This window comes from Puma concolor, chromosome C2 (genome assembly GCF_028749965.1).
Source record: "Puma concolor isolate L17-30 chromosome C2, mPumCon1.1.hap2, whole genome shotgun sequence".
NCBI classification, from domain to species: domain Eukaryota; kingdom Metazoa; phylum Chordata; class Mammalia; order Carnivora; family Felidae; genus Puma; species Puma concolor.
In genome coordinates, this window is record NC_141675.1 from 142,182,740 (window position 1) to 142,207,760 (window position 25,021).

The following is a 25,021-nucleotide window of genomic DNA, read 5'->3' on the forward strand; positions in this document are numbered from 1 at the left end:
TCCTCTCCCCTCCAGCAGCCCTCAGTTTGTTCTCTATATTTTAGAGTCTCTTTCGGTTTGCCTCCCTCTCTGTTTTTATCTTACTTTTGCTTCCCTTCCCCTGTGTTCATCTGTTTTGTTTCTTAAATTCCACATATGAGTGAAATTGTATATTTATCTTTCTCTGATTGATTTATTTCGCTTAGCATAATACACCTTAGTTCCATCCACGCTGTAGCAAGTGGCAAGAATCTTTAATTTTTTTTTTTTTCCAACGTTTATTCATTTTTGGGACAGAGAGAGACAGAGCATGAATGGGGGAGGGGCAGAGAGAGAGGGAGACACAGAATCGGAAACAGGCTCCAGGCTCTGAGCCATCAGCCCAGAGCCCGACACGGGGCTCGAACTCACGGACCGCGAGATCGTGACCTGGCTGAAGTCGGACGCTTAACCGACTGCGCCACCCAGGCGCCCCAAGAATCTTTAGATGACATGAGCTATGAGCCTAACTTTAGCTGAAGTGCACACACGGTTGTATTTTGTCTTTTAGTGGTCCTGTCAGCCTTAGGTGTGGATGAAGATCTTCTCTGCTTCCTCTGTGTTTACCTGGTAAGAGCCCCAGGCTGGCTGCTTCCTCTGATTACACTCAGCTAAGCCATTTCACCTCCCAGGATGTCAGCATTCCTGCCTCTGAGATAACATGTTCAATCTTAATGACCTATAAGGTTGCTCTTAGGATAATGTGACCTGACAGTTGCATTTGATAAATTCCTACAATTGAATTTAATACATTAATTTTGTAGTGACTCGTGTCTTGTGTTGTTGTTTTTTTTCCTGGTACAGAACACGGAGATTACTGTAATCTCTATGAGTCAAGGGACCGTGCCCATTTTCTTCATTGCTAGCAACCCAGCCTTTAGTGTCTGACACAAAATATGTTCTCCATAAAAATCTGTTGATTGAGTAAATGCCCGAAATGCATGAATAAGTGGATAAAAGTGATTTTAAAGTGGACGCCTACAAATGTACCAGGCTTACTTCTGGGTAACCTGATGGACTTTTCTATTTTGTTCCCCTTCATATAAGTAGAAATATTACCTCTACTATTTTAATTTTACCGCTATCTCATAGTTTTAAGGCCTGACTTACTTAAATCCATGCTGAGGACAAGTAGAAGCCAATGTTTTTATTTCCAAACCATATTTCAAGCCTGATGACAAGAAAACAGTGCTGTCTGATTGGATTTTCCCCTAATGAATGGAGACCATAAAAAGGACTTATGTTCAATGTCAGTTATTCATATTCCCAACAACTTGTACACTCACAACTTATCACTGGCCTCTTCCCCGACAATAAAATGAAGCTCCGCTTTGAATAGAATGCACGTTGCTCTCAGGTAAAAATACATCCTGATTCGAACAATGCATATTTGCATCTGTCTCTTGGAGGCAGCAACCAACGTATGGCCATCACTTGGGTGAAACGTAGCAGTCAAAGCAAAATTGCAGTGAGAGAGGCCAATACGCTACTTGAGATATTCTTGCTGTGTAATCATCAGTCTCTGAAGTTCGAAAAAGAGAATAGAGGTGGAACGTTTACGACTCCCTTTGTTCCTCAGGCCAGCCAGTCAGCTGACATTGCTAATGGCATGTGTTAGGGTCATTAACTATCTGAAACATTAAAAATTAATGATACTTCACGTAATCATGGATTTGTACCTTTTGGGTTGACTCGGAGGTATCTGAGGAAGATCTTGGAGAAAATATTGACCCCTGGGGCATTTGGGGCAGGACGATTTTTTGTTTTATGTGATTGCCATCTGTGGTGTACTAAATGCCAGTAGCATCTCCATAGACATAGTGTCACCTGAAATGCTACCACATTGTTTCAAAGACTCCCTGGTTCTTGGTGGTGGTGGTACCACCCATCATTCTGAATCATTCCCATCAGGGAAGGCTGTAGAGAAAAGGAGAAAAGAGGGAAGGAGAGAGTGTCTTTAGATGATCGCTTCAAATTTAAGAACTGTAGGCTTAAATTTAAAAACGTTCTCTTATTATAGCATTTGGGCAACGACATCCCATACCCTAGTTTGCAGTTCTGGAAAACACATTCAATAATGAATTTAACAGATACTTTTACTGAGTGCCTATATTTTTCCAGACATTTTACTGGATGCTGGGTATAGAGTTATACATTAAACAGACATGCCCCTGGTCCCAGGGAACTTACAGTCTAATGGAGAAAGGGGACAGAACAGAAACAAGTAAACAATATTTAAGTACATCTGGATATAATTGCTGTGAAGGCAGCACACGGGAAATAGTGCTGCAGAGCAATGGTAAGGCGCCGTTAGAGACTTACTCAGATCAGGTTGTTAGGGAAGCCCTAATATTATCATTTGGTATTTCAAATGAGATCAGGAAATAAGAAAGACGGGGCATCAGTATGTGCAAAGCACAGGAAAGGGTGTGGCAATAACACGCTGAACCAACAAGTGTGGAGAGAAGTGGCATAGTGCAGTGGATAAAAGCAATGACTTTGAGGTCCTGATGATGGCCACTAAGAAGTTTGCTTATCACCAGTGACTTTGAAGAAGTCTGTCTATTCTGTGTCTATTTCCTCACTTAAGAAATAGGGATGTTACATGAAAATATCCTTATGAGTCTATGCAATTATTTTTATTGGCTTGTTCATTCTTGGAAGGTGCCAGAAGAAATTTGTTAGTTCCTCCTAGGATCACAGAACTAGAAATGATCTTAGAGGTCATTTAATCTAACACCTTTATTTTGTTTTCAAGAAAACAGTGGTTCTGGAGAATTCTTCATGGTCCTGAAGCTGGTTAGTGGTAGAGCTGGGACTAGAATTCAGGTGTCCTGCTTGCTTTCTCAAATAAATAGGTAACAAAACCCAGAGCAGTCGAGAAGAGACCTCTGGTCTATTTTAATATATTACATGATTCATATTCAGATATATGTTCTTAAGAATGCATGTTTCGGGCACCTAGGTGGCTCAGTAGGTTAAGCGTCCGACTTCAGCTCGGGTCACGATCTCACACTCCATGAGTTCAAGCCCCGCGTCAGGCTCTGTGCTGACAGCTCAGAGCCTGGAGCCTGCTTCGGATTCTCCCAATCTCTCTGTCATACTCTGTCTCTCTCTGTCTCAAAAATAAATAAAAACATTAAAAAAATTAAAAAAAAAGAATGCATGTTTCAATCAGGACAAGAAACAAATGGCACACTCAAACTGGGTAATTGGAAGAGCCTTTAATGACATGTGTGGGTAGAGTATAGGGAAATTGCAAGTGGTTGCACAGTATACCCAGGCTAGTATCGGTGTGGAGTGTTACCAGCCCTGTGTCTGAATGGGGCAGAGGAAAGAGTTGGCAGAAACAGCTGCTTGATGAGCGAATCCCATGAGAATCAAGACTTCTTTGTAAGAGGCACAGCCCAAATAAATAACCCAAGTAAATACCCTATCCTATTCTTTGTTTTCCTTCTGCTCTCTTGAGGGGGCTCCCTGTTGGCCAAACTCAACCAGAAGCCCAATAGGCAAGGGAGCTCACTGATGTAGTCCATACAGTATGACTCCCTGGGAAGAGATACAGGGGAGAGGGGTGGAGATTAGATCTGGATGGACAGAATGGGAGGTATGTGATACAGAAAGGCTTTATGCAAAGAGTATTTTTAACTTTTCTGTCTATTCAACGTTTTTTTTTCATCAACACTTTAGGTTATCTTATGTCATGCCATAGATTTGCTTAAAAATTATTATATGATAGATAAACATTTGGCCTTTATTTTGGTTTCTACTGACCTGTCTTTAAGAACATGTCTACTGATTGCCAAAATGACAGTCAAATCACATAAAAAATTGAAATAAGTAATGAGTCCATCTAAATAGGTTGATAAAATTATTTTCTCAGTTCATCTGAATTTGACCAAACACTAGTTTCAATTAAGTTCTGCTTTATGGAAATTTATTCTTATTTTTTTAATTTAAGTTTTTAAAGTTTATTTATTTATTTTCATAGAGAGCACGAGCAGGAAAGGGGCAGAGATAGAGAATCCCAAGGAGGCTTCGCGCTGTCATCACAGAGCCTGATGTGGGGCCCAAACTCATGAATTATGAGATCGTGACCTGAGCCAAAAATCAAGAGTCAGACACTTAACCAACTGAGCCATCCAGGCGCCCCATGGCTATTTGTTCTTTACTGGGAGACATACTGGGAGTCATTGAAACCACTGTATTTTGCTTGTAGTGCAGAATGCAGTTGCCCACTTTGAATTTCAACTGTCCATTCCCAGCATGTCCGAAAGTCTAAGTGGTAGAGCAGATCCACTGAGATTTTATTTGTATGAGAGATGATGAAGTCTCCTGGGCAAGTTTCATCTCAAGGGAGGAAAAGAGACAGAATTACGTTCCCATAAAATGTCCCAGTTTTCAGAGAAGAGTAGAATTTTTTTTTTTTTTAATGAAAAGAGCACAATGTCTATCACGAGAATTTGTCCTACAGTTATTTCCTTGTAGATCTATGGTCTAAGTTTAAGGGAGAGAAAAGGATGCTAGGTCAAAAATGAAAGAAATAGTTTCACCAGATAGCCCCTGAGACATTGGGAACTGCTTTGAGCTTGGCATCTTCAGTAAAAGAGAAAGAGTTCTTTTCCCATTTAGCTCAGGGTACAACATTTTATTCGTTTGTTAAAAGGTGGAAAGAATATAGGAAGCGCTAGCATATTGGGGACTCTACCCTTTCAGTGGCCCAGGCCTCAAGGTGTCTGTGTCCTAACTTTATTGGAGTCCACAGCCAGTAGGTTTCAACAACAGCCAGAGGCAGACACAGCACCCCAGTCATTCTCCAGGATAGTTCTGCTGCTGCAATAGTGGACAGTGACGATGCAACACAGGATCTCCCGCAGCAATGATGGTGCTGGTGGCTGGGCACACCAAACCATCTTACCAGTGTCCCTAGCAGCATGGCAGTGCCATGTGACCTTCGTGCAATTTAGTGGTTGGCATGTCCGGTCAATAACCTCGGTAAAAGAGGAGGTGCAGAAGATGCTACCTGATAACTGAGAGGTCCCAGAAATACTCTGGTGACTCCCAAATCTAATCACAGGTTATACTTTTCAGGAGTCTGGAAGTCCTACAGTAACGAATGAGGCCCAGAAAGGGGCAATACCCTTTATTAGATTGCTCTGGCCTGGAGAAACGCAGACCTCATAAATATTTTAATTTTGACATTCATTCATATATAGCTTTGTGCTGGGCAAAACTACTTTATTCCTGGATTCCTGGAGAACGCTGCTGTTTATGCAGAATTATCTAGAAGACTATTACTGCCTTTTTCTTATTTAAACATTTCCCCTAACTCTTCTAACATATTGCTATTGTCTAATTTATTATTTTATTGCTTGTAGGTATTTTTCCCTTTAAAATTCTGCAGGGATCTTGAGTTTTTTCTTTTACTTTTTGAATGTATAACAGAAAGCCAACAACCAGTTCCATAGGAATATTGAGATACTGACAAAGTAGATGCCAGTGTTTACAGTTTTCATATACTCTATCAACATTCATGACTGTCCCTTCAAAATCACTTAAAAATTTACATCACTCTGCAGATATCCTCTTCCTTTATCTCTCTCTTTTTTTAAAAAATAAATATTGACTCATTCATTTGTACTGGTCCAAAGAAATATAGGACATTCACAGAAAATTCAGAGTGGTTTCTGTATTGGTGAAAGTCATGCCCTGAGAGATAATTGGGTGCAGGTGTCTGCTGGGACCAGGTGCTTTATTAGGGAACAGAGGGACCTTTTACTCTCCATCACATCGACAGTGTACATAAAAGTGGGAACTGAAGAAGAGAAAGTGATGAATTGCAACAGAAGGATGAAAGGAAGGATATGAGTCATTAAGATTGTTCAAACACGTAAAATTATCTGTTTAGAACCGAAGCCATGGAAAGGCAGCTTCTGTGATCAGTGACAGGATCACCACAGGTAGCTCTACAAGCAAAGAGTAAATATGGATATATTTCTTTGCATCATTAGAAATCTGTTCTCACCGAAAGATGTTTTTTTTTTTTAGGACTATGAAATGATACATTTACAGTTCCTAGATCTGCAAAATGAGGATGATAATAATACCTATACGATGAGATCGGCAGATTCAGTGTAATTAAATGTAAAATGTTTAGAACAGTGCCTGGCACCAAAAAAATTATTATGATGTAAGGTAATACATTTCTAAGTATCCTTTCATTGAGAATCTTTTTACAATCGTATAACTGCTTTTTCAGAACTTGGATAAACGCACTAATGCTCTCTATACATATCAAATGATAACAGCACAAAGGATGGCAGCCATTTTATAACCTATTTCCACCAGTTTTCTTTTTCTTTCTCCTTTTTTTTTTGCTTCATTTCTGAATATTCAGTGTTTTTTCTTTTCTTTTCTTTCTTTTCTTTCTTTTCTTTTCTTTCTTTTCTTTCTTTTCTTTTCTTTTCTTTTTTCTTTTCTTTTCTTTTCTTTCTTTTTTTTTTTTAACATACCCTGAGGAAATGGTAATGGGAAAACAATGAAATCTTATTTTAGTAAAAATGCCTTTAGCAAATCCTTTGGACACTGCTTGTGAAGTCTAAATTACAGTGTAATCTGTTCTATGGGAAATGTGATTTATGAGACAATTATTTTCTGATATTTGGTTGGTATTCTTTTTATGTAAAAAATGAGCCCAGATTTAATCTGAAGAATTATAAGAGCACAGCTCCCAAACTGGTGTGTGGTCTCGTTCCCACTAAGTGAGTCAGTCAAGAGGAGCATGTTCATTTACTTGAGTGACATGTGTTAATACCGTACTTAATGACACAATCCAGCTACATCTGGATCGATGTATACCATCAATTAAAAACTGAGACTATAGCCTTTGTGCCAGTTCTCTGACCCCTATCTTGGATTACGGACCCCACTGAGAATATGCTACTCACTGTAAACTCTCTTCTTCTATTTCTTTTTTAAAAAAATTTTTAGGGGCGCCTGGGTGGCGCAGTCGGTTAAGCGTCCGACTTCAGCCAGGTCACGATCTCGCGGTCCGTGAGTTCGAGCCCCGCGTCAGGCTCTGGGCTGATAATGGCTCAGAGCCTGGAGCCTGTTTCAGATTCTGTGTCTCCCTCTCTCTCTGCCCCTCCCCTGTTCATGCTCTGTCTCTCTCTGTCCCAAAAATAAATAAAGGTTGAAAAAAAAATTAAAAAAAAAAATTTTTAGTGTTTTTTTATTTTTGAGAGAGACAGATAATGAGTGGGGAGAGGCAGGGAGGGAGAGGGAGACACAGGATCCGAAGCAGGCTCCGGGCTCTTAGCTGTCAGCACAGAGCCTGACATGGGGCTCAAACCCACGGACTGTGAGATCATGACCTGAGCCGAAGTCAGAAGCTTAACCTACTGAGCCACCCAGGCGCCCCTCTTCTAATTCTTAAAAATAGACATTTAACAAATCTGTAACAAGGGATACAAGGAGAGTACAAACTAGGTAGAAGCAGGGGCAGAAGTGGGAATCTGTGAATTTTGACGGGAGAAATCATCACACCTCCCAGAGTATAAGCCCTTTTGCTACATGTGGGAAGATGAGCAGGGGGTCCACAGAAGTGAGAAGCCTTTTGAAGAAGCAAGTTTGGGGGTGCCTGGTTGGCTCAGTCTGTTAGGAGTCTGACTTGGGCTCAGGTCATGATCTCACGGCTTGTGAGTTCGAGCCCCACGTCAGGCTCTGTGCTGACAGCTCAGAGCCTGAAGCCTGCTTCAGATTCTCTCTCTCTCTCTCTCTCTCTCTCTCTCTCTCTCTCTCTCTCTCTGCCCCTCCCCTGTTCGTGCTCAAACTCTCTGTCTCTCAAAAATAAATAAACATTAAAAAAAAAAAGAAGAAGAGAAAGAAGCAAGTTTGTCTTATGTGTTCAGGGAGTGGTGAGAGACCTAGGGAGTGGTCTCCAAATGCATTTTCATAGACAAAGCAGAAAGGATTGGACTTTAACGACTTAATTCTTCTGAACTGCCTTCACGTTCTTTCCAGTCAACCAGGAAAATAAGGTGCAAGTTGTGTGATAATGGAGACATTAACTCACAATGAGATACAGAAATGGGAAAATCAGATCACTTGGTTCTATCCATCCTTCAGACCATGGAGACAATATGAGATCTCTTATTCACTTATTGCCTACGACCAAATGTGATTCAGAAAGGGATCCCCCTGCCTCCCCTTCGCACTAATAGGAGGCGGGCTGCACACACTCGAAAGCTGCTCAAAGCTGGGTAGGAAAAGGGAAAGCAGAGCTGAAACAGGTTAAAATCGAAGGGTCTAGCTGGACATTTTAAAACCATTTATTTCTTAATGCATCCAGAGAAGGCAAAGTCCCCAGCACACGTTCCTGCGGTTGCAAACATTTCCTTAGATTTGTTTCCCATGTTTAGTGAAGGTATTCCAGATTAGGTTAAGTAGCAGCTTGGTCCACTGAACACTCATCTGGAAACTCGTCTGGGAATTCTCTTCTTAATGGAGATTAAATATCTTGGCACGAAGTTAAAACAAAGGTTAGAACCGGGGCCACGTTAAGACTTGTCCATAAGGTATGTGGTACATGGTTTACTTTGTTCCCCTGCCAAAATTCGATGTGCTGTATCGCAGCTCATAGATGAAGTTCACGAGAGACACAAACGTTGTGGATCTCGGTTCAGTGTTCCTTAGGAATGCAACACTCACCCAGTCAGCATGCCTCTGGGATCGTCGCGGCTCCTTTCTGCCCCCGTCAGTTCACTAAAAGCAATTTGATCACAGCCAAAGTTGGCCCTGTAATTCTTTCAGCTGTGGAGCTGGTACAGTCCTGTTAGGAAAGATTGACTAAACTCCACATAATGGACCCACAGAGGATGAGAAAAAATATCCCTCCTGTGGTAGGCTGACTACTAAGATAGCCAGTGCTCTCACCTCCTGGTATTTGTGTAATCTTCTCTTTTGTGCAGACTTGACCTGGTGACCTTATTTGAAGGAACTGAACATGGCAAAAGTGATGGGATGTCAGTTCCAAGATTAGCGTTTAACTCTGTGACTCCCCTCTCGTTGGCAGTATGTTTTGCTAGCGTGTTCTTTCGCCTTAAGGCTCTCGTTGCTTGCTCGCGCTGGGGAAGCAAGGAGACATATTTCAAGTTGCAGGTGGTCCCTGGCCAACAGCCAGTGAGTAAATCAGACCCTTAGTCCAAAAGCCCGCCAGGAATAGAAGCCTGTCAACAGAGTCCTCCAGGTACAGGAAAGAGCTTGGAGGCAGGCCCTCGTCAGGTGCACGTGGAGGTGACCCGTGGGAGTCCCTGAGTCAGAGGACCCCACTAAGCCATACCCAGGTTCCAGGCCTACAGAAACTGAGATCGTTAACGTTGTTTCAAGGTGCTAAATTCTCAGGTAGTTTGTTACGCAGCAATGGATAACTATTATATCTGCTCACAGAAGTGGTAAGGCTCAGAAGTGGGAGAACAAGCATTGGAAAGAGAATTGGCATATATATTTGTATCTGTCGGACTCACCAACCCAGAGAGAATCTTTATGACAGTTGTTTTCTGTATACTGTTTATAATCATGGCAACAACCTGGCAAAGGTGGTGGTGTTCCCACGTTCTGGGTAAAACCGAGGTTGTGGAGACCAAGTTACTCGGCTCAGAACACATAGCTAGAAGGCGACGGAGGTGAGAGAAAACACGGTCTCTCGCTCTGAAGCCTTCATTCCTTCTTCTGCCTTAACCATTGTAAGTGGCAAGGGGTGTGGTGGGGATTAGGGTGGAAATCAGAATCATCTGGAGATCTTTTTGAATCCAGTTATGTTGCTTTCGTTTCTGGAGGTCCTGACTCGGTTTGAAATGAGTTATACCACACAGTGGGGTCATATCAGAAAAGCACTGGACTTACAAGTTCAGCTCTCTCCCTTGCAACTTGGCCCTTTAATTAAAACCGCATTTCAACCACATTCAGATTGAGGATCTGGAAAGCGATTATGTGACCATATGACTTTGGCATTGTGGTGTTAGGGTGTTTTAATTAAGTTAAAAATAAAGCAACAGCACCCAGCTCTCCACTATTTTGACAGACTCAACATAGTCTGATGCATCCTGGACTTGACCTCACTTATGGCCAAAAGTTGGCAAAATGGGTTTGGCTAAGCAGGGACGGATTGGGAATAGAATGGAAGAATGGTAAGCGCGGCTTTCATTTGGTGGTGGGAACAAGATTATGAGATAATGGAAGAGCACACCTCAGTGCCTCACCTTAGGAAGATACGTTTGGCCCTGGATGCTCCTATAATGGCTTCCACAGTGGAGCAGGGCAGTTCAGCAGAACTGAGTAGACTTTGAGAAGGGCATCTGGTTCTGTCTCACCAGCTCCTGGGCCAGGGTCCCTCTTCTAGATTCAGCCCTTCAGCTCTTGCAATACCTCCCCTGCTTCTGGCCCTGAGGAGAGACCGAGTGGGCTTCTTGCAGACCCCAGCCTCACTTCCACAGCAAAGGCCTCTTTGCACATATTTGTGGAGGATGTCACCATTAGCTGGCAAAGCTCAGTTTCTCCTGGACGAGATGACTGTACCCTTCTTCATAACCTCCTTCCTGCTACCTCACTGCACTTTGCCTAGATTTTTCTAGAGCAGCACTGCCCTGTATGGTAGCCACTGGTCACTTGAGGCTATACAGCATTTGAAATGTGTTAGTGAGACTGAACACGTGAATTTTCCAAAAAAAAAAATAATAATTTTTCATCTAATTTAAATTTGATTTATTTAAATTTAAATAACCATATGTAGCTGGTGGCTAATGTGTTGGACAGCACGATTCCAGAGGCTGCTGTCCTTACGTTATTCTTTTGTTAACTTATTTTTGGTTAATATTTAGAGAACATTTTCTATGTGCCAGGCACTATACTTAGAATTTTGCGTGTATTCATCCAATTTTCACAAAACCTGATGAACCTCGTTATATTATTTACATTTTCCAGAGCAGAAAGTTAAATTTCATAGAGATGAAGTGGCCTCTCTCAAATAATACAGGCAGGAGTCAGGATTCAAAATAAAGTCTATCCGGCTTCAGCCCTGTGATTCTGTACAAAAGAATGAGGCTAAATCAGCAGAAATGGAGGGTGAAACAAAACGGACACAAGACAATTAAAATATAACCCTTGGTATAATGAGTCATTTCACTTTATTGCATATTGTAGACACTGGCCACAGCACACACATTGGTTTTTGAACAACCGTAATTCAAAGCTTTCACATTATATGCTGTTTTCCTTTCAGATGTATCATCTATGAAAATATCAGTGAGCCCCAAAAGTCTATACTGGTAACGTTCACCTTTATGCTCTTGTGACACTAACTACAAATAGTAAAAATAGTCATCGGTTGTGGGTCTTTGGGTCTGTGCTGAGCCTTAAGGGTAGCCATAAAACAACTCAAAGAAGAGATACGGTGTGGACTGAAATGGCTCCTATGGGGGTAATGTTTGCAGAACATAGGAGGTACGCAGTAAATGTTTATTGATGGCGAAGATGATGAGAATTCAATTTCCGCCGCTCCTTTCCTCTCCATTTTTCCTAAGGAATTTATGGTTCATTTGCAACCAACACTGTGAACGTCACAGAGACCCCAGCACTGAGTCACATAGCTGCAGTGTAATTGGATGTGATCACACTTACAGGAGAGAGAGAAAGCACATGTACTGTTAAAACTGTGCTAAAATCTCAGTCACTAGAATAGTCTGGAGCTCTTGAATGCTTTGTGTCTTATAAGCCAGAAAATCGTCAGTGCCTAAGACTCAAGCAAGTACATTCAAAACAAATCCCGCTTTTAGATCTCACTGACAGAGTGCATTTCAGTCAGATCAATGTATTTGAAAGAAAAATATGCTACATATATTAACTACTAAGTTTCCTAACTACGAGGACCGGAACTGTAATTTTAAACCTTAAGGCATTTCTTTTGATTATTTTATTCAGCAAAATTCTTAGTGTCATTTTGGGATTTCACCAAATTATGATAGTGACGTTGGATTAAACTTTTTAGATTTAATTGCCAAATGACACAAACATTTGATCATCTGCTCCCAGTGTTCTTTTAGGCATGCAGTGCAGTGTTTAAGCAGACTTGTAATAAAGATCTTTCTAACCAGCTACTAGAAAGTTATGATTATCACAGTGTTCTTTCAATGAATAGAAGTGATACACAGTTTTGTTGTTCAGTTTTATTGAGAAATAACTCACATGCATCACTGTGTAAGTTTAAGGCACACAGCATGAAGGTTTCATTTACATATATTGTAAAATGATTACCACAATAGGTTTAACTAACATCCGTCTTCTCATATAGATATGATAAAAGGAAAGTAAAGAAGAATAAAAGAAAAAATTGTCTTCTTACGATGACAACTCTTGGAATTTACTCTCTTAACACCTTTCCTATATACCATACAGCAGTGTTAGCTCTAGTCATTATGTTGTACATTACATCCCTAGTGCTTATTTATCTTAAACTGAAAATTTATAGCTTTTGACCACCTTCCTCTTATCCCCCCTCCTCCCACCTCCCACCTTTGGAAACCACAAGTCTGAGCTCTTTATCTATGAGTTGTTACTGTTTTAAGATTCCACATATAAGTGAGATCATACAGGATTATTTTTGTCTTATTTCACTTAGCATATTACTTTTAAGGTCCATTGTTGTTGTCCCAAATAGTAGGATTTCTTCATTTTTTAATGGCTGAATGACATTCCATTGTGCGCACACACACACACACACACACACACACACACACACACACACACCACCCTACACCCCATACCTTCCTTATCCATTCATCTATTGATGGATACTTAGACTGTTTACATGTCTCGGCTATAGTAAATAATGCTGTTATGAACTCATATGAGGGTACAAGATATCTTTTTTGAGGTAGTGTTTTCAGTATCTTTGGTTATGTTCTTAGGAGCAGAATTGCAGGATCATATGGTAGTTCTATTTTTAATTTTTTAATGATTCCTCCATATTATTTCCCATAGTGGCTGCACTAATTTATGTTCTAACAGTCTCTTGTGTTCCTTTGAATTTCTATGGTAATAGCTGTAATGTTTCTTTTTCTATTTGTAATTTTGTTGATTTGTTTAATTTTTTTCTCTTATTTCCTTGGTTGGTCTGGCTAGGATTTGGTCAATTCTATCTTTTCAAAGAAGAACTCTTAGTTGGTTTATCTTTTCTATTGTTTTTCTATTCTCTATTTCTGTGCTGATCTTATTTCCTTTCTTCTGCAAACCTTGGGGTCAATTTGTTCTTCTTTTTCTAATTCCTTACGGCATACAGTTAGGTTGTTTGAGAACTTTCTTACTTCTCATGTAGGCATTTATTGTTATGAACTTCTCTCTTAGAACTGCTTTTGCTGCATCCCATTAAGTTCTGGTGTGTTGTGTTTCCATTTTCATTTGTCTCAATAAACTTTTATTTCTCCTCTAATTTCTTCTTTGACCCACTGGTTGCTCAGGAAAATGTTAATTTCTATGTGTTTGTGAATTTTCCAGTTTTCCTCTTATTACTGATTCCTAGTTTCACACTACTGGTATGAGTTCAGTCTTCTTGAATTTGCTGGCCTGTTTTGTGGCCTAACATATGGTCTGTCCTAGAAAATGTTCTAGGTGCTCTTGAGAAGATTGTGTATTCTGCTGTTGGACAGAATGTTCTGTGTACATCTGCTAGGTCTATTTGTTCTATAGTGTTGTTCAAATCCACTGTTTCCTTATTGATTCTCTGTCTGGATGATCTATCCATTGTTGAGAGTGGGGTATTAAAGTTTCCAACTATTATTGGATTACTGTTTATTTTTCCTTTTAACTCTGTTAGTTTTTGCTTTATGTATTAAAGTGCTCTTTTCTTGGGCACCTAAATATTTACAATTGTGTATCTTCTTGATGTATTGATTCCTTCATCATCACATAATAACCTTCTTTGACTCTTTTTTATTATTTTTAAAGTTTATTTTGTCTGATATAAGTGTAGCTATACTTGCCTTTTTTTTCTTTTATTTAAGGTTAAAGTGAGCCTTTTTTAAGGCTGATATTGTTGAATTTTTTTATCCGCTCTGCCATTCTTTTGATTGAAGAATATAATCCATTTACATTTATTGTAATTATTTATAGGTAAGGGCTTACTATTGCCATTTTGCTAATTTTTTTCTCATTCTTTTGTAGATCCATTGTTCCTTGTTTCCTATCTTGCTGTCTTTTTTGTGTGTGTGTTTGATTTTTTTTTTTTGTATCAATATAGTTTGACTCATTTATTGTGTTCTCTTGTGTTATTACTACAAGATTTTCCCTTGTGGTTACCATGAGGCATGCATAATATATCTTAACTTATAACACTATTTTAAACCTATATTAAACCTATTAATAACTTAAATAGAATTTTTATACTTTACATTTTTATTTCGGCCCCTCACATTTTAATGTTTATTTATTTTTGAGAGAGACAGCACGAGCAAGGGAGGGGCAGAGAGAGAGGGAGACACAGAATCTTAAGCAGGCTCCAGGCTTCAAGCGGCCAGCACAGAGCCCAATGCAGGGCTCGAACTCACCAGCCGTGAGATCATAACCTGAGCCAAAGTCAGATGCTTAACCAACTGAGCCTCCTAGGCTCCCCTCTGCCTCTCACATTTTAGATTATTGTTGTTACAATTTATGGTTTTTTTATATGGTGCAAATAACAACAGGTTATTGTATTTATGGTTATTTTTGCTACATTCTTAAAAAATATTTTTAAACTAGAGTTGTGAATGGTGTATCACTATTACCATATTGCATAATCCAATTGTGACTATATATTTGCCATTGTCAGTGAGATTCATGCTACCTTTTTGTGTTTTTATTTTTGTGTTAATTATAAGGGGAGTTAAAGAACTCCCTTTAGCATTTCTTGCAAGATAGGTCTGGTTGTAATGAACCCCCCTCAGCTTTTGTTTGTTCAGGACAATCTTTATCCCTCCTTCATTTTTGAAGGACAGCTTTTCTGGGTATAGAATTTTTGTTGACAGTTATTTTCTTTTAGTATTTTGTATGTCACCCCATTTTCTCCTGGCCTGAAGAGTTTCTGTTGAGAAATTTACCAATAGTCATATGGGGGGTTCCTTGTATGTAAGTTCTCTTTTCTCCTGGTGCTATTAAATGTTGTTGTTGTTTGCCTTTTATTTTTGGCAATATAATTATAATGTCTCTTAGAGTAGCCCTATACCCTTAGGTTCAACCTATTTGGGATCCTTTGGGCCTCATGGATCTAGATATCCATTTATCTCCCCAAGTTCAGTAAGTTTTCAACCATTTTTGCTCTAAGTAGACTCTCTGTCCCTTTCTCCTTTTATTCCTTTGGAATTCTTATGATGCAAATATTGTTGGTTTTCATTATCCTTTAATTTCCATAGGGTTTTCTTTGCCGTTTTAATTTCTTTTTTCTCCTTTGACTGGGTAATTTCCAATGCCCTATCCTTCAGGTTGCTGATTTGTTTCTCTGCATGTTTAGGTCTACTTTTGAAACTCTCTATTGAATTCTTCAGTTCACTTATTGTATCTTTTAACTGCAGGATTTCTGTTTTTGTTTTTATTTTTTGCTGGTTGCTATTTCTTTGTCAAACTCTTTTTGTTCCTGCATTGTTTTCCTAATTTTGTTTAGTTGTCTGTCTCTGCTTTCACGTCATTCACTAAACTTCCTTAGGAGTATTATTCTGAATTTTTTGTCTGATAGTTTATAGATTTCCATTTCATTAGGGTCAGTCACTGGGGCTTAATTTGTTTCCTTTGGTGGTGACGTATTTACCTGATTTTTCATGAGCCTTAATTTCTTGCATAGGTATCTGAGCATTTGAGTAATTAAAAAAATTTTTTTAATGTTTACTTATTTTTGAGAGAGAGAGAGAGAGTTGGAGAGGGGCAGAGAGAAAGGGAGACACAGAATCTGAAGCAGGTTCTAGGCGCTTTGCTATCAGCACAGAGCCTGACGTGAGGCTTGAGCCCGCAAACTGTGAGACCATGACTTGAGCTGAAGTCAGACACTTAGCTGACTGAGCCACCCAGGCAGCTCTGAGCATTTGAGTAATTAACCTCCTTTTCCAGACTTTACAGGTTTGTTTTGGCAGAGATAGCTCTTCAGTAGTCAGCTCATTTTAGGTGGGTGTGTCTGTGGGAATGCCTTTGGGCAGGTGGGACCTGCTATTATGGACTTCTTTGGGCAAGGCATCTATTCAGACACTGAAGAGAGGGATGGAGTGTGTTTACCACTGGCTGAAAATACTTGGATATGATTGCTGGCTTGGTTCCCTATCCATATGAAGCTATAGGATGGGGTCCTCAGTTGTCTTATTCTCTGCTCAGACTTACTAGATGTTTGGGACTGGGTCTATATTCAGTAGTAGATGGAGCTATCTTACCTGCTTCTCTGCTCTGGCAGGGCAGCAGCCAGGGCTCAGGACCCATACAAATCATTGTTTGGGGCACAAATCAGGCCTGAGTGTCCACTGAATTCCCTTGTCAGGTGATGCTGTGCAGATGGAGGAAACCAAGGGCTGCACTCTCTTCGAGTCCCACAGTATGTAGGGCTGTTAGATGGGCTATGCAGCTTCCTGTGTGCTCTGGTTAAGTTCCCTGCTCAGATAGGCTGCAGGCTGTCTTCAGCAATAAGCAAGGCTATGAATTAGATTCCCTGCCTGGATGCAAGAAGAGGAGCAGCTCTAAAACCACTAAAGCTCTTTGTTGCCTTAACTCAAGCAGACCCACACCACAAGTTCCCTGGCCAAATGAGGCCATTGGCTCTGCAAACTATCACCTCTGTCTGCTCTTCTTTCAGCTCAAGTGTCACTCGGTCACGTAGCTTCCAGGAATTGTCTCTAGCCCTTCTGGTCAGATGGGGCTGAAGGCAATCTCCACAGTTGGTGGGGCTGTGACTCAGTACCCTTCCTGGGTGTGAGAAAACTGGGCTGTAGGGCTGGCGAACTTCTTGTTTGAGGATGTGAATAAGGCAGATCTGCACACCTCTGGGTTCCCTGATCAGAGTGTGTCCCAACTTGGCTCTACAGATGAGCAAAGCCCCTGGTTGAGATTACTATTTGGGCACCGCCAGTATGAACTTGGTCTGCCAACATCCATGGGCTGTTTGTTGCAAGCTCCTCCTCATTCTGTGTCACAGTTATATTTACAGTGGCTGAGCCCTGCAATTCCAGTGGTATGAGATCAGAGTAGGGGTTGCCACAGAGTGATCCACCATCCTGGGGCGGGGGGGGGGGGCAGTTAGTTGTCCTCCTTTGGGTTCTCTTTTCCACTGGAGGAACTGGAGGCTCAGGAGACATCTCTTCCCATGGTGCTGCACTGTCCTGAGGGAGGGGCAATGCAGTCAACATGTAGTCACTTCTCTTACCCCTCTACTATAGTCTGTCTTGGTCTCTGAAGTTCAGGAGGGTGCTTCAGCCTCACTCCTGTGTTCTAGGATTCTCTCAGTGGTGTCTTGTTTTGGATAGTTGTTACTTGTTCTTCTTGTGAGGGGGGGCAAATTCAGCAATGATGTAGGTCACCATCTTGGTGACATCACTCTCCCCCAATATTTTGTCAATGTAAATTTTAAAAACATGAAAGGACCCACATAAAAATATAAATGCTAAGGTTACTTGCAGCAAAATATGGCACATTAGAATTATTTAGTAAAAACTTTTATAGTTGAAGGTAGGCACTTCGTAACATTTGGATTTTGGCAAAAGGCAACCGTTTGGTGTCACTATCGTAACCTTTCTATTAACTGTATAACTTTTTCAAGGGAGTAGGTTTTTAAAGTATTACAAAAGAAAAGGGAAACAAATTTGACTAAGCTACATATGAATGGAATTCCACAGAACAGAATCCAAATTCTATTTTCCTCTCTTCTTTCTGTAAATTGTTGTATATCTTTTTTGTCAAGTTCTACGAGTCTACTCCTTGATGTAAAATCCCATGGGAATATTTGGCTTCTAATCTCTTAATCTGAAGAGAAGTATTTGTTGCTTGTGGAACTCAATACGGTCCCCCCCCCCCCCCACAGTGGAATAACCTTTTTCATAATAAAACACTACTTAAAGTCACATGATTTTTAGATAGCAGTAGCTAGCACTTGGCTTTAAGCAGCTGTTGAGTCCCTTTGATCTTGTTTTAGCTGTCAAACTAAATAGAGAAGATTCAACTCTTCCAGTTGTTTTAATTCTTGGAGGCATAGAGACTTACTTCACACTTACCTAAAACATGAACAGAATGTTTGGGGCCCAGTGGATCCATCTACCATTTGATTTAGCTGTCCTTTCTACAGCATGTCTCTATCAGATAGACAGATTCTGTTTGAAGTCTTGGTAATAGAGAACTTCAAAAAACAATCTAGTGAATAAGGAAGCTCCAACTCCTCTTTCTTATACTGAAACCAAAGTTCCTTGTTCTCATCCAGAAACCAAAGTTCCTGTAGCTTCCATCCAGTGCTTCACAAACAGTGGAAGACACAGAGTGAGCTCTTAGGCACTTGAATAGTATTTATTGATGAATGAAAGAATGAATAATTCTTGTTCCAACTTTTAAAGCAACGCAGAATATAGTTGTCTCCTTAGGTAGTCCAGGCTGTCCTCCTGTCTTTCCTAATTCTTCTCTTTTCCAGGATCAGTATTGCAATTTCCTTAAGCAACATGATTTTCAGATGTTTTGTCTATCTTGTTACTCTTCTCTGAATGTGCTTACATTGACTGGTACATCTCTTCAAATATGATACCATCAAATCGAACAGTACGTCAGATGGGGTCAGCTCAGAGAAGGATAAAAACTCAGTGTTTCTTAGCCTGGACATTCCACTCGACATATTGTTTCACCCAAAAATGTATTCCTTAGAGCAAGCCTTTTATTCCAAGCAAGATCTCTGATTGGCACATATTCTGTTCTGGGAGAAGGACTGTTTTCTTGAATTTCCAGGATAAGGAGGGGGTGGAGAACGCTGCGCGGAAGCCTGTGGGGTCGGAGAGTAGGGAGGCGGCAAGTCGGCACAGTATTCCATCTCATGGTCATAACTATAGGGTGGTGGTGCCACTGAAAAAGAAAAGGTAAAGGGCGTCAGACATTTAGCAAATACTTAAGTGTCTACTATGTTTCAGCCATTGGACTGAGCACTTTGGGAGGTGACATCATTTTTGTCTGAAAAAAATCTTAGTTTTATTTGGTTGAAGATGCATGTATATGAAAGGGTAGGTGCTATAAAAAATGGCGCCATTGGCCAAAATGTTTAGAATTGGCTGCTTAGGGAAGTTTCTTGGAAATATGTGAAAGGGCAGATAAATTAAAGACTAGGGGCTAATTCAAGACTGAGCAAAAGCACAGAAGCAGAAGAACACTTTTGTTGAAAGCAAAAAGTACGTGGAGGGTGGAAATGGGAAAAAGTGTTGAGGAATCCGATTGTAGCATCATCATGGAGGGCTCTGAATATCACATAAGGAGTGTGTGATGTGCATTTACCAGATATATATATATATAGATAGATAGATAGATAGATAGATAGATATAGATATATAGATAGATAGATATAGATAGATAGATATATAGATATATATTTAAAATTTTTTTTACATTTATTTATTTTTGAGAGACAGAGAGAGACAGAGCACAAGTGGGGGAGGGGCAGAGAGAGGGAGGGAGACACAGAATCTGAAGCAGGCTCCAGGCTCTGAGCTGTCAGCATAGAACCTGACGTGGGGCTCGAACTCACAAACCGTGAGATCATGACCTGAGCCGAAGTTGGACGCTCAACTGATGGAGCCACCCAGGCACAACAGATATATATATTAATATGCTGGTAAATATGCTTTGGGAAGGTGATTGTCTCAGCCGTATGGATTGAAGTGGGCAGAAGGAAAGGAGAAATGATGTAATAGCATATGTGAAAGAGTGTAAGGGAGTCATGGCATTGAGTGAAAAAATCAGAAGAGATCTTGAGCAGCTGAGTGCTTACTTGATGACTGGGTAGGTGAAGAAAGAGATGGAGAGTGAAAGAAGGTGTCCAGGTATTGGGCACCCTTTATTGAGCTCCTGCAACTCAGAAGGTCATGGAACCATTATAGGAATAAGAAAAAAAGTGAGGGTTTTTCTCCCTTTAGGCAAGCACGTTTGTGAATAGGAATGAAGAATTTCGTTTTCAAAGTATTATTTGAAAAATTTTCTTAATTTTTTATTGTTAATATATGTCAGTGTGTTTTAAATCATATTTAATACACTTTATCACGACTCTGTATGGATGTCTATTTTGTAGTGTGCCAATCCCATGTCGAGGGTTGGAAGAGAAGCACCCCTTATGTACTCTATGTCTTCAAGAACCAATCATTCTGCAACATCTGAGCAACCCCTCTGATGATTTGGCAGTAGTTGAATTATCATCACGATCATGATTCTAATTGGAAATTGACATGCCTTAATTGCTTACTATGAATGTAGCCTAAATCACAGGACTACTGTCATAATGATGCAAAAAATGGCCAAGCCTTTTAAACGTTACAATGGAAGAAAAGAACAAGCAACATTTCAATAAACTTATTTCTAAAATATCTTCCAGGGTCACCTGGCTGGCTCAGTTGGTGGAGCATGTGACTTTTGATCTTCAGGTGGTGGATTCGAGCACCATGTTGGGTGCAGAGATTACTTAGAAATAAAATCTTTAAAAAAAGTCTTCTAAATTGTGCTCTTACCAATAAGATTACGATAGTGTTCTGATTAATATGCGTGCACAAACATAGGGCTTCACCCTGTATGCAACACGAACAATGTTTCTTCTGGATCCCTTTAACTTGGCTTGCTTTACCAAGAGCTTGATGACTTGAACCACTTACTGATCTGCCTGTACTCAGGGATGTGAGGACACAGGATTGAGTCACCTGAGAAAAGAGGAAAATGGAGACACAGAACTGGGCAGGATGTCCTCTGAGGACTGCTCTACCGAGCAAAGGCTTTGCCAGTGTCTAGTGGGCTCTACAGGCCAAGGCCTCATGGCAGAGGACGCAGCTGTATACAGCTTCTCTAAGCCTGCTTTAATTAAACATTTGGAGGCTATCACAAGCTTTGTTTTCTATAACAAAATGGAACAACTCCTGTGGACTCAAAGCACACACTCCCGCTGTATTACACCCACTCCTTTGCTTCATTATATCTAGGAAGACTGAGACAAAGAGATTTATAATATACTTCGTCCAAGCCAAGAAATGCAGGCTCCATGTAAAACAGGAAATTACAGCTGGATACCCATTGAACTCTTTCTTATAAGCATGTGGTTCTAAGCTGTTTTTATACGGAAGGTTTCCCTGCCTCCCACTTGAGGAGCACACGTAGAATGATTCTACAGATTGACTCTGCATCATTCTCTGTCATGAAGCCGTGACAGTGTCTATTTATGTAACAAAGTGTTTATGTTTTGCCATCTGCATTAAAACGGCTAGAGGACATTTCAGTGAGATTCCCTATGGTTTATACAGCTGCATGTTGAACATGAAAATTTAAGATATGATTAGAGCCATATAGCTTTCTACTCATACAGCCTTTGAATTTTGATAAAGTGATAACATAATGCAGAAGAGCAATATTTTGAGGACTATCCATCATGAAATAAATATGGCACATCTTTTATAGCACCAGCTACTGGAAGATATTTTGAAATAAGACTTGTATAACTGTGGACTGTGATAATCTTTCCTTCTTGCGATAATAAGGTTTCACTAGGAAGTAAACTTTTTAAGGTATCAATTCTAGAAAATTCCTGACTAACTCTAAGAGGCTTTGTTCTTAAAGGTCAAATCATCTTTCAAAGATGTATGGATGCAGCTGGAGGGATGGTGCCTTTGAAATTCTTTCATAATCAATATTCCAATTCTATGATTTAAGTAGGGAAAATATGCCATTTATCCTTTTTTAAAATTTAAATTTATCTATTTTATTTTGAGAGAAAGAGAAACCATGGGGAGAAGCAGGGGAGGGGCAGAGAGAGAGAAGAGAGTGAGAGATCCAAGCAGGCTCCACATTGCCAACATGGAGCCCGATGCAGTGCTGGACTCACCGATCGCGAGATCATGACCTCAGTTAAAGTCAGATGCTTAACCAACTGAGCCACCCAGGTGCACCTATGCTGTTTATCCTTAATGTCATTATAGTTTTCTACAATATTATAAAATTTACAGACATTATGTAATTCATAGAAGAAACATAATGCTTTTCATCCACTCAGGCCAACATCTCTAAAGCAAACGTAAAGGGGAAGATACACAGTGTTACCAAAACATATACAACATTATTTTTAAAAAATTGGAAGCAGGAAAATCATCCATAATTTTGTCGCCATGATTTAACAACTATCTTTATATAATCTCTTCTAGTCATTTATGGTTTTTATATCCTTGTAGTCATGTAAAATGGGTATATGATTTTTTTACTTTGTATTATAACATGGTCTTTTTCATTCTACTACATATTCTTCATAAACTTTATTGTTAATGTCTGCATATTATTCTGACTCTTCAGTTATTTTGAACTTAACAATTTTTTATTATTATAAATAATGGAGTGATGACTTTCTTTCTACACATAGGTTTTTTTGGTATTATTATTTTGATTTAGTTTGTTAAAATAAAATTCCAAGAATCAACTAACTGGCTATCACTTAACACTTTGGTAATTTAATGGTAAAAACAACAGCTCTTTATTTTACATTTCTTTGGTAGTAGCTAGATTTCACATTGTTCTACAACTTGTTTGCTGTTTGTAGTTTATATTGGGTGATTTTTAGTTTGTTTTAGGTTGGTAATTTAAAAAGTGGGATCTTAATTCGAATCAAGATATAATTAACATAATATGATATGAACAAATATACAGAAGTGTGTATCTTTTCTAGGTATTTTTCTAAAAATAACTGTCAAAATGATTACTTATATTTTTTTACTTGACATACCACAGTTGAAAACTTGTACTTAAAATATATGCTTCATCTTTTTTATCTCTTCTGTGTTGTTTCTAAACTTAGACATTTATCTCCTCTTTCAGATATCTGATACGTAACCAAACTATTCCTGAGGTTTTCCATTTAAATTTATGTATTATTTTATTTGGTGTATATTTGCATCAAAGTTTATTTTTTTCTAAATTTAAAATTTTTGGCTAAGCCAAATTATCTACGTGCCTTCTTAATCCTCATTTTTCACATTGCTTTGTTGTCTCTCCTTTTGTTTGTGAAATTTTAATCTATTTGTTCTATTCCAATGAACAAGGCATATATTTTTGTACTAATATCCCATTTAGTTATTATTGATTTTAAATGGTTTTAATATCTGGTAGGCCAGGTGAATCTCATGACTTTTTTTTAACATGTTTCAAAAAAGATTTTCTTACTAGATAAATTGACATATAGCATCATGTAAGTTTGAGATGTACAAAATGTTGATTTGACATGTTTATATATTGCAATATGATTACCACCTGTAATATTAATTAAACAAGGAGCCCATTACACTGAGGTGACTCCACTGTCACGGTAAGCAAACCAAGATGTAAGCCTGTAAATGCTTCAAAGTTACAAAATCAAAACACTAAGGCAACCAGTTACAAAGAGCCAACTAGGATTTAAGCTGTAGCCGAGCATTTCTTCACTTCCACACTTTCTCTATATAAGGCAGGGTACTCCTAACAACTTCTGGTTGGTGCTGTCTGATTCAAATCAATTTTTGCTCAGATAAACTCTTAAAAGTTTTAATATGCCTCAATTTATCTTTTAATATACTTTAGCTTTCGCTCACAACTTATTTTTAATTTTTTAAAAATGCTTATTTATTTTTGAGAGAGAGAGAGAGAGAGAGAGAAGGAGAGCAGATAGAGAGAGAGAGACAGAATCTGAATCAGGCTCCAGGCTCTGAGCTGTTATCACAAAGGCCGATGCAGGGCTCAAACTCACGAATCACAAGATCGTGACCTGAGCTGAAGTTGGCTGCCTAACTGACTGAGCCACCCAGGGCTCCAGCTCACAACTTATTTTTAAAGATAACTCCTAATATTATTGCTAGGAGAAAATCTTCTCCTCCATCGCCTCCCAAATCCCACTACTCACAATTTGCCTGAACCGTACTCAGAGCAGAAGCCCACAGAGCTCCCAGCAGGACCTCTCCACTGCTTCCATCCCCACCACACAGACCCAGTCCTGCCCACTTTTTCTCAATAGTGGCCTAAGATGCGCTTCCCAAAAAGATGATATTATTAGAAGCTGTCATTCCCCTTCCCCTCAGATGACATCAAGACCTAGTCCAGTTATGTTTTACATTTCTCTGTTACCAGAGAAACAAGCTACTAGACAAGCTACTAGAGCATCCTTCATTGTAGACCTCTAACTCTGGAAGGCTTTGCGCATGAATTTAATTAATTGTCTAAACTTTCCCCACCCCCTTTCACTGTACTCAGTAGACCACAAAGTCTGTCGTCAGAAAAGCCCTTTGTATCCTCACCTTTTCATCCCTTTATACTTTACTCTAGCTCAGAATATGAGGAAGTCTTCTTCTAATTGTGCCTGTTTTCCAGAGAAATGAGATCTGCTGAGAGTGAGAAAAATAGAGGGGTTTTTGAGCTTTTGAGAAGAAGGAAGAATACAGGAGATAATTATCTCAGGAAGTGAACATTCACTTTCTGTTTTCATTCAAGTCAGATTTGTCCTGAGAGGGCAGCTTCCTCTACAGCAGTATTAAATCAGAGGTCTTCTTTTTCTCCCGTATCCTACGTCCTATAGGGTCAGCAGGTGCACTGGGTGTCTTCTGGGATTCTCATAGCCATTTTTCAAACGTGGCTTATGTGCCCTCTTTAAAAACCTGGGCTCTTTTGTAGCACACACTGTAAGATTATACTACTTTCTACTCCTCCTCGTTATCAATATCTGTGGTCTGCTCTGCTCTAGACTCTCATCCATTGAAGATTTAGCATCCGGCCC

At 39.6% G+C, this 25,021-nt stretch overlaps 2 protein-coding genes across 5 annotated transcripts in view; one reads left to right on the forward strand and one right to left on the reverse strand.

Moving 5' to 3' along the window:
• LOC112850414 (uncharacterized) overlaps positions 1 to 25,021 on the forward strand; it is a 327,008-nt gene that overhangs the window by 210,689 nt on the left and 91,298 nt on the right. For 3 of the 4 annotated variants that reach the window (XM_086675794.1, XM_086675795.1, XM_086675793.1), the window contains one exon: positions 530 to 588. The exons of the other annotated variant lie outside the window; for it this stretch is intronic. In XM_086675794.1, the coding sequence (XP_086531920.1) occupies positions 530 to 588 (59 nt within the window). The remainder of the gene's footprint in view (positions 1 to 529; positions 589 to 25,021) is intronic. 4 annotated transcript variants of the gene reach the window in all.
• The window catches only part of CYYR1 (cysteine and tyrosine rich 1), a 108,683-nt gene continuing 97,941 nt past the window's right edge, over positions 14,280 to 25,021 (reverse strand). The window contains exon 4 of the mRNA XM_025913489.2: positions 14,280 to 19,113. Coding sequence (XP_025769274.2) covers positions 18,929 to 19,113 — 185 coding nt within the window. The 3' untranslated portion in view covers positions 14,280 to 18,928. The remainder of the gene's footprint in view (positions 19,114 to 25,021) is intronic.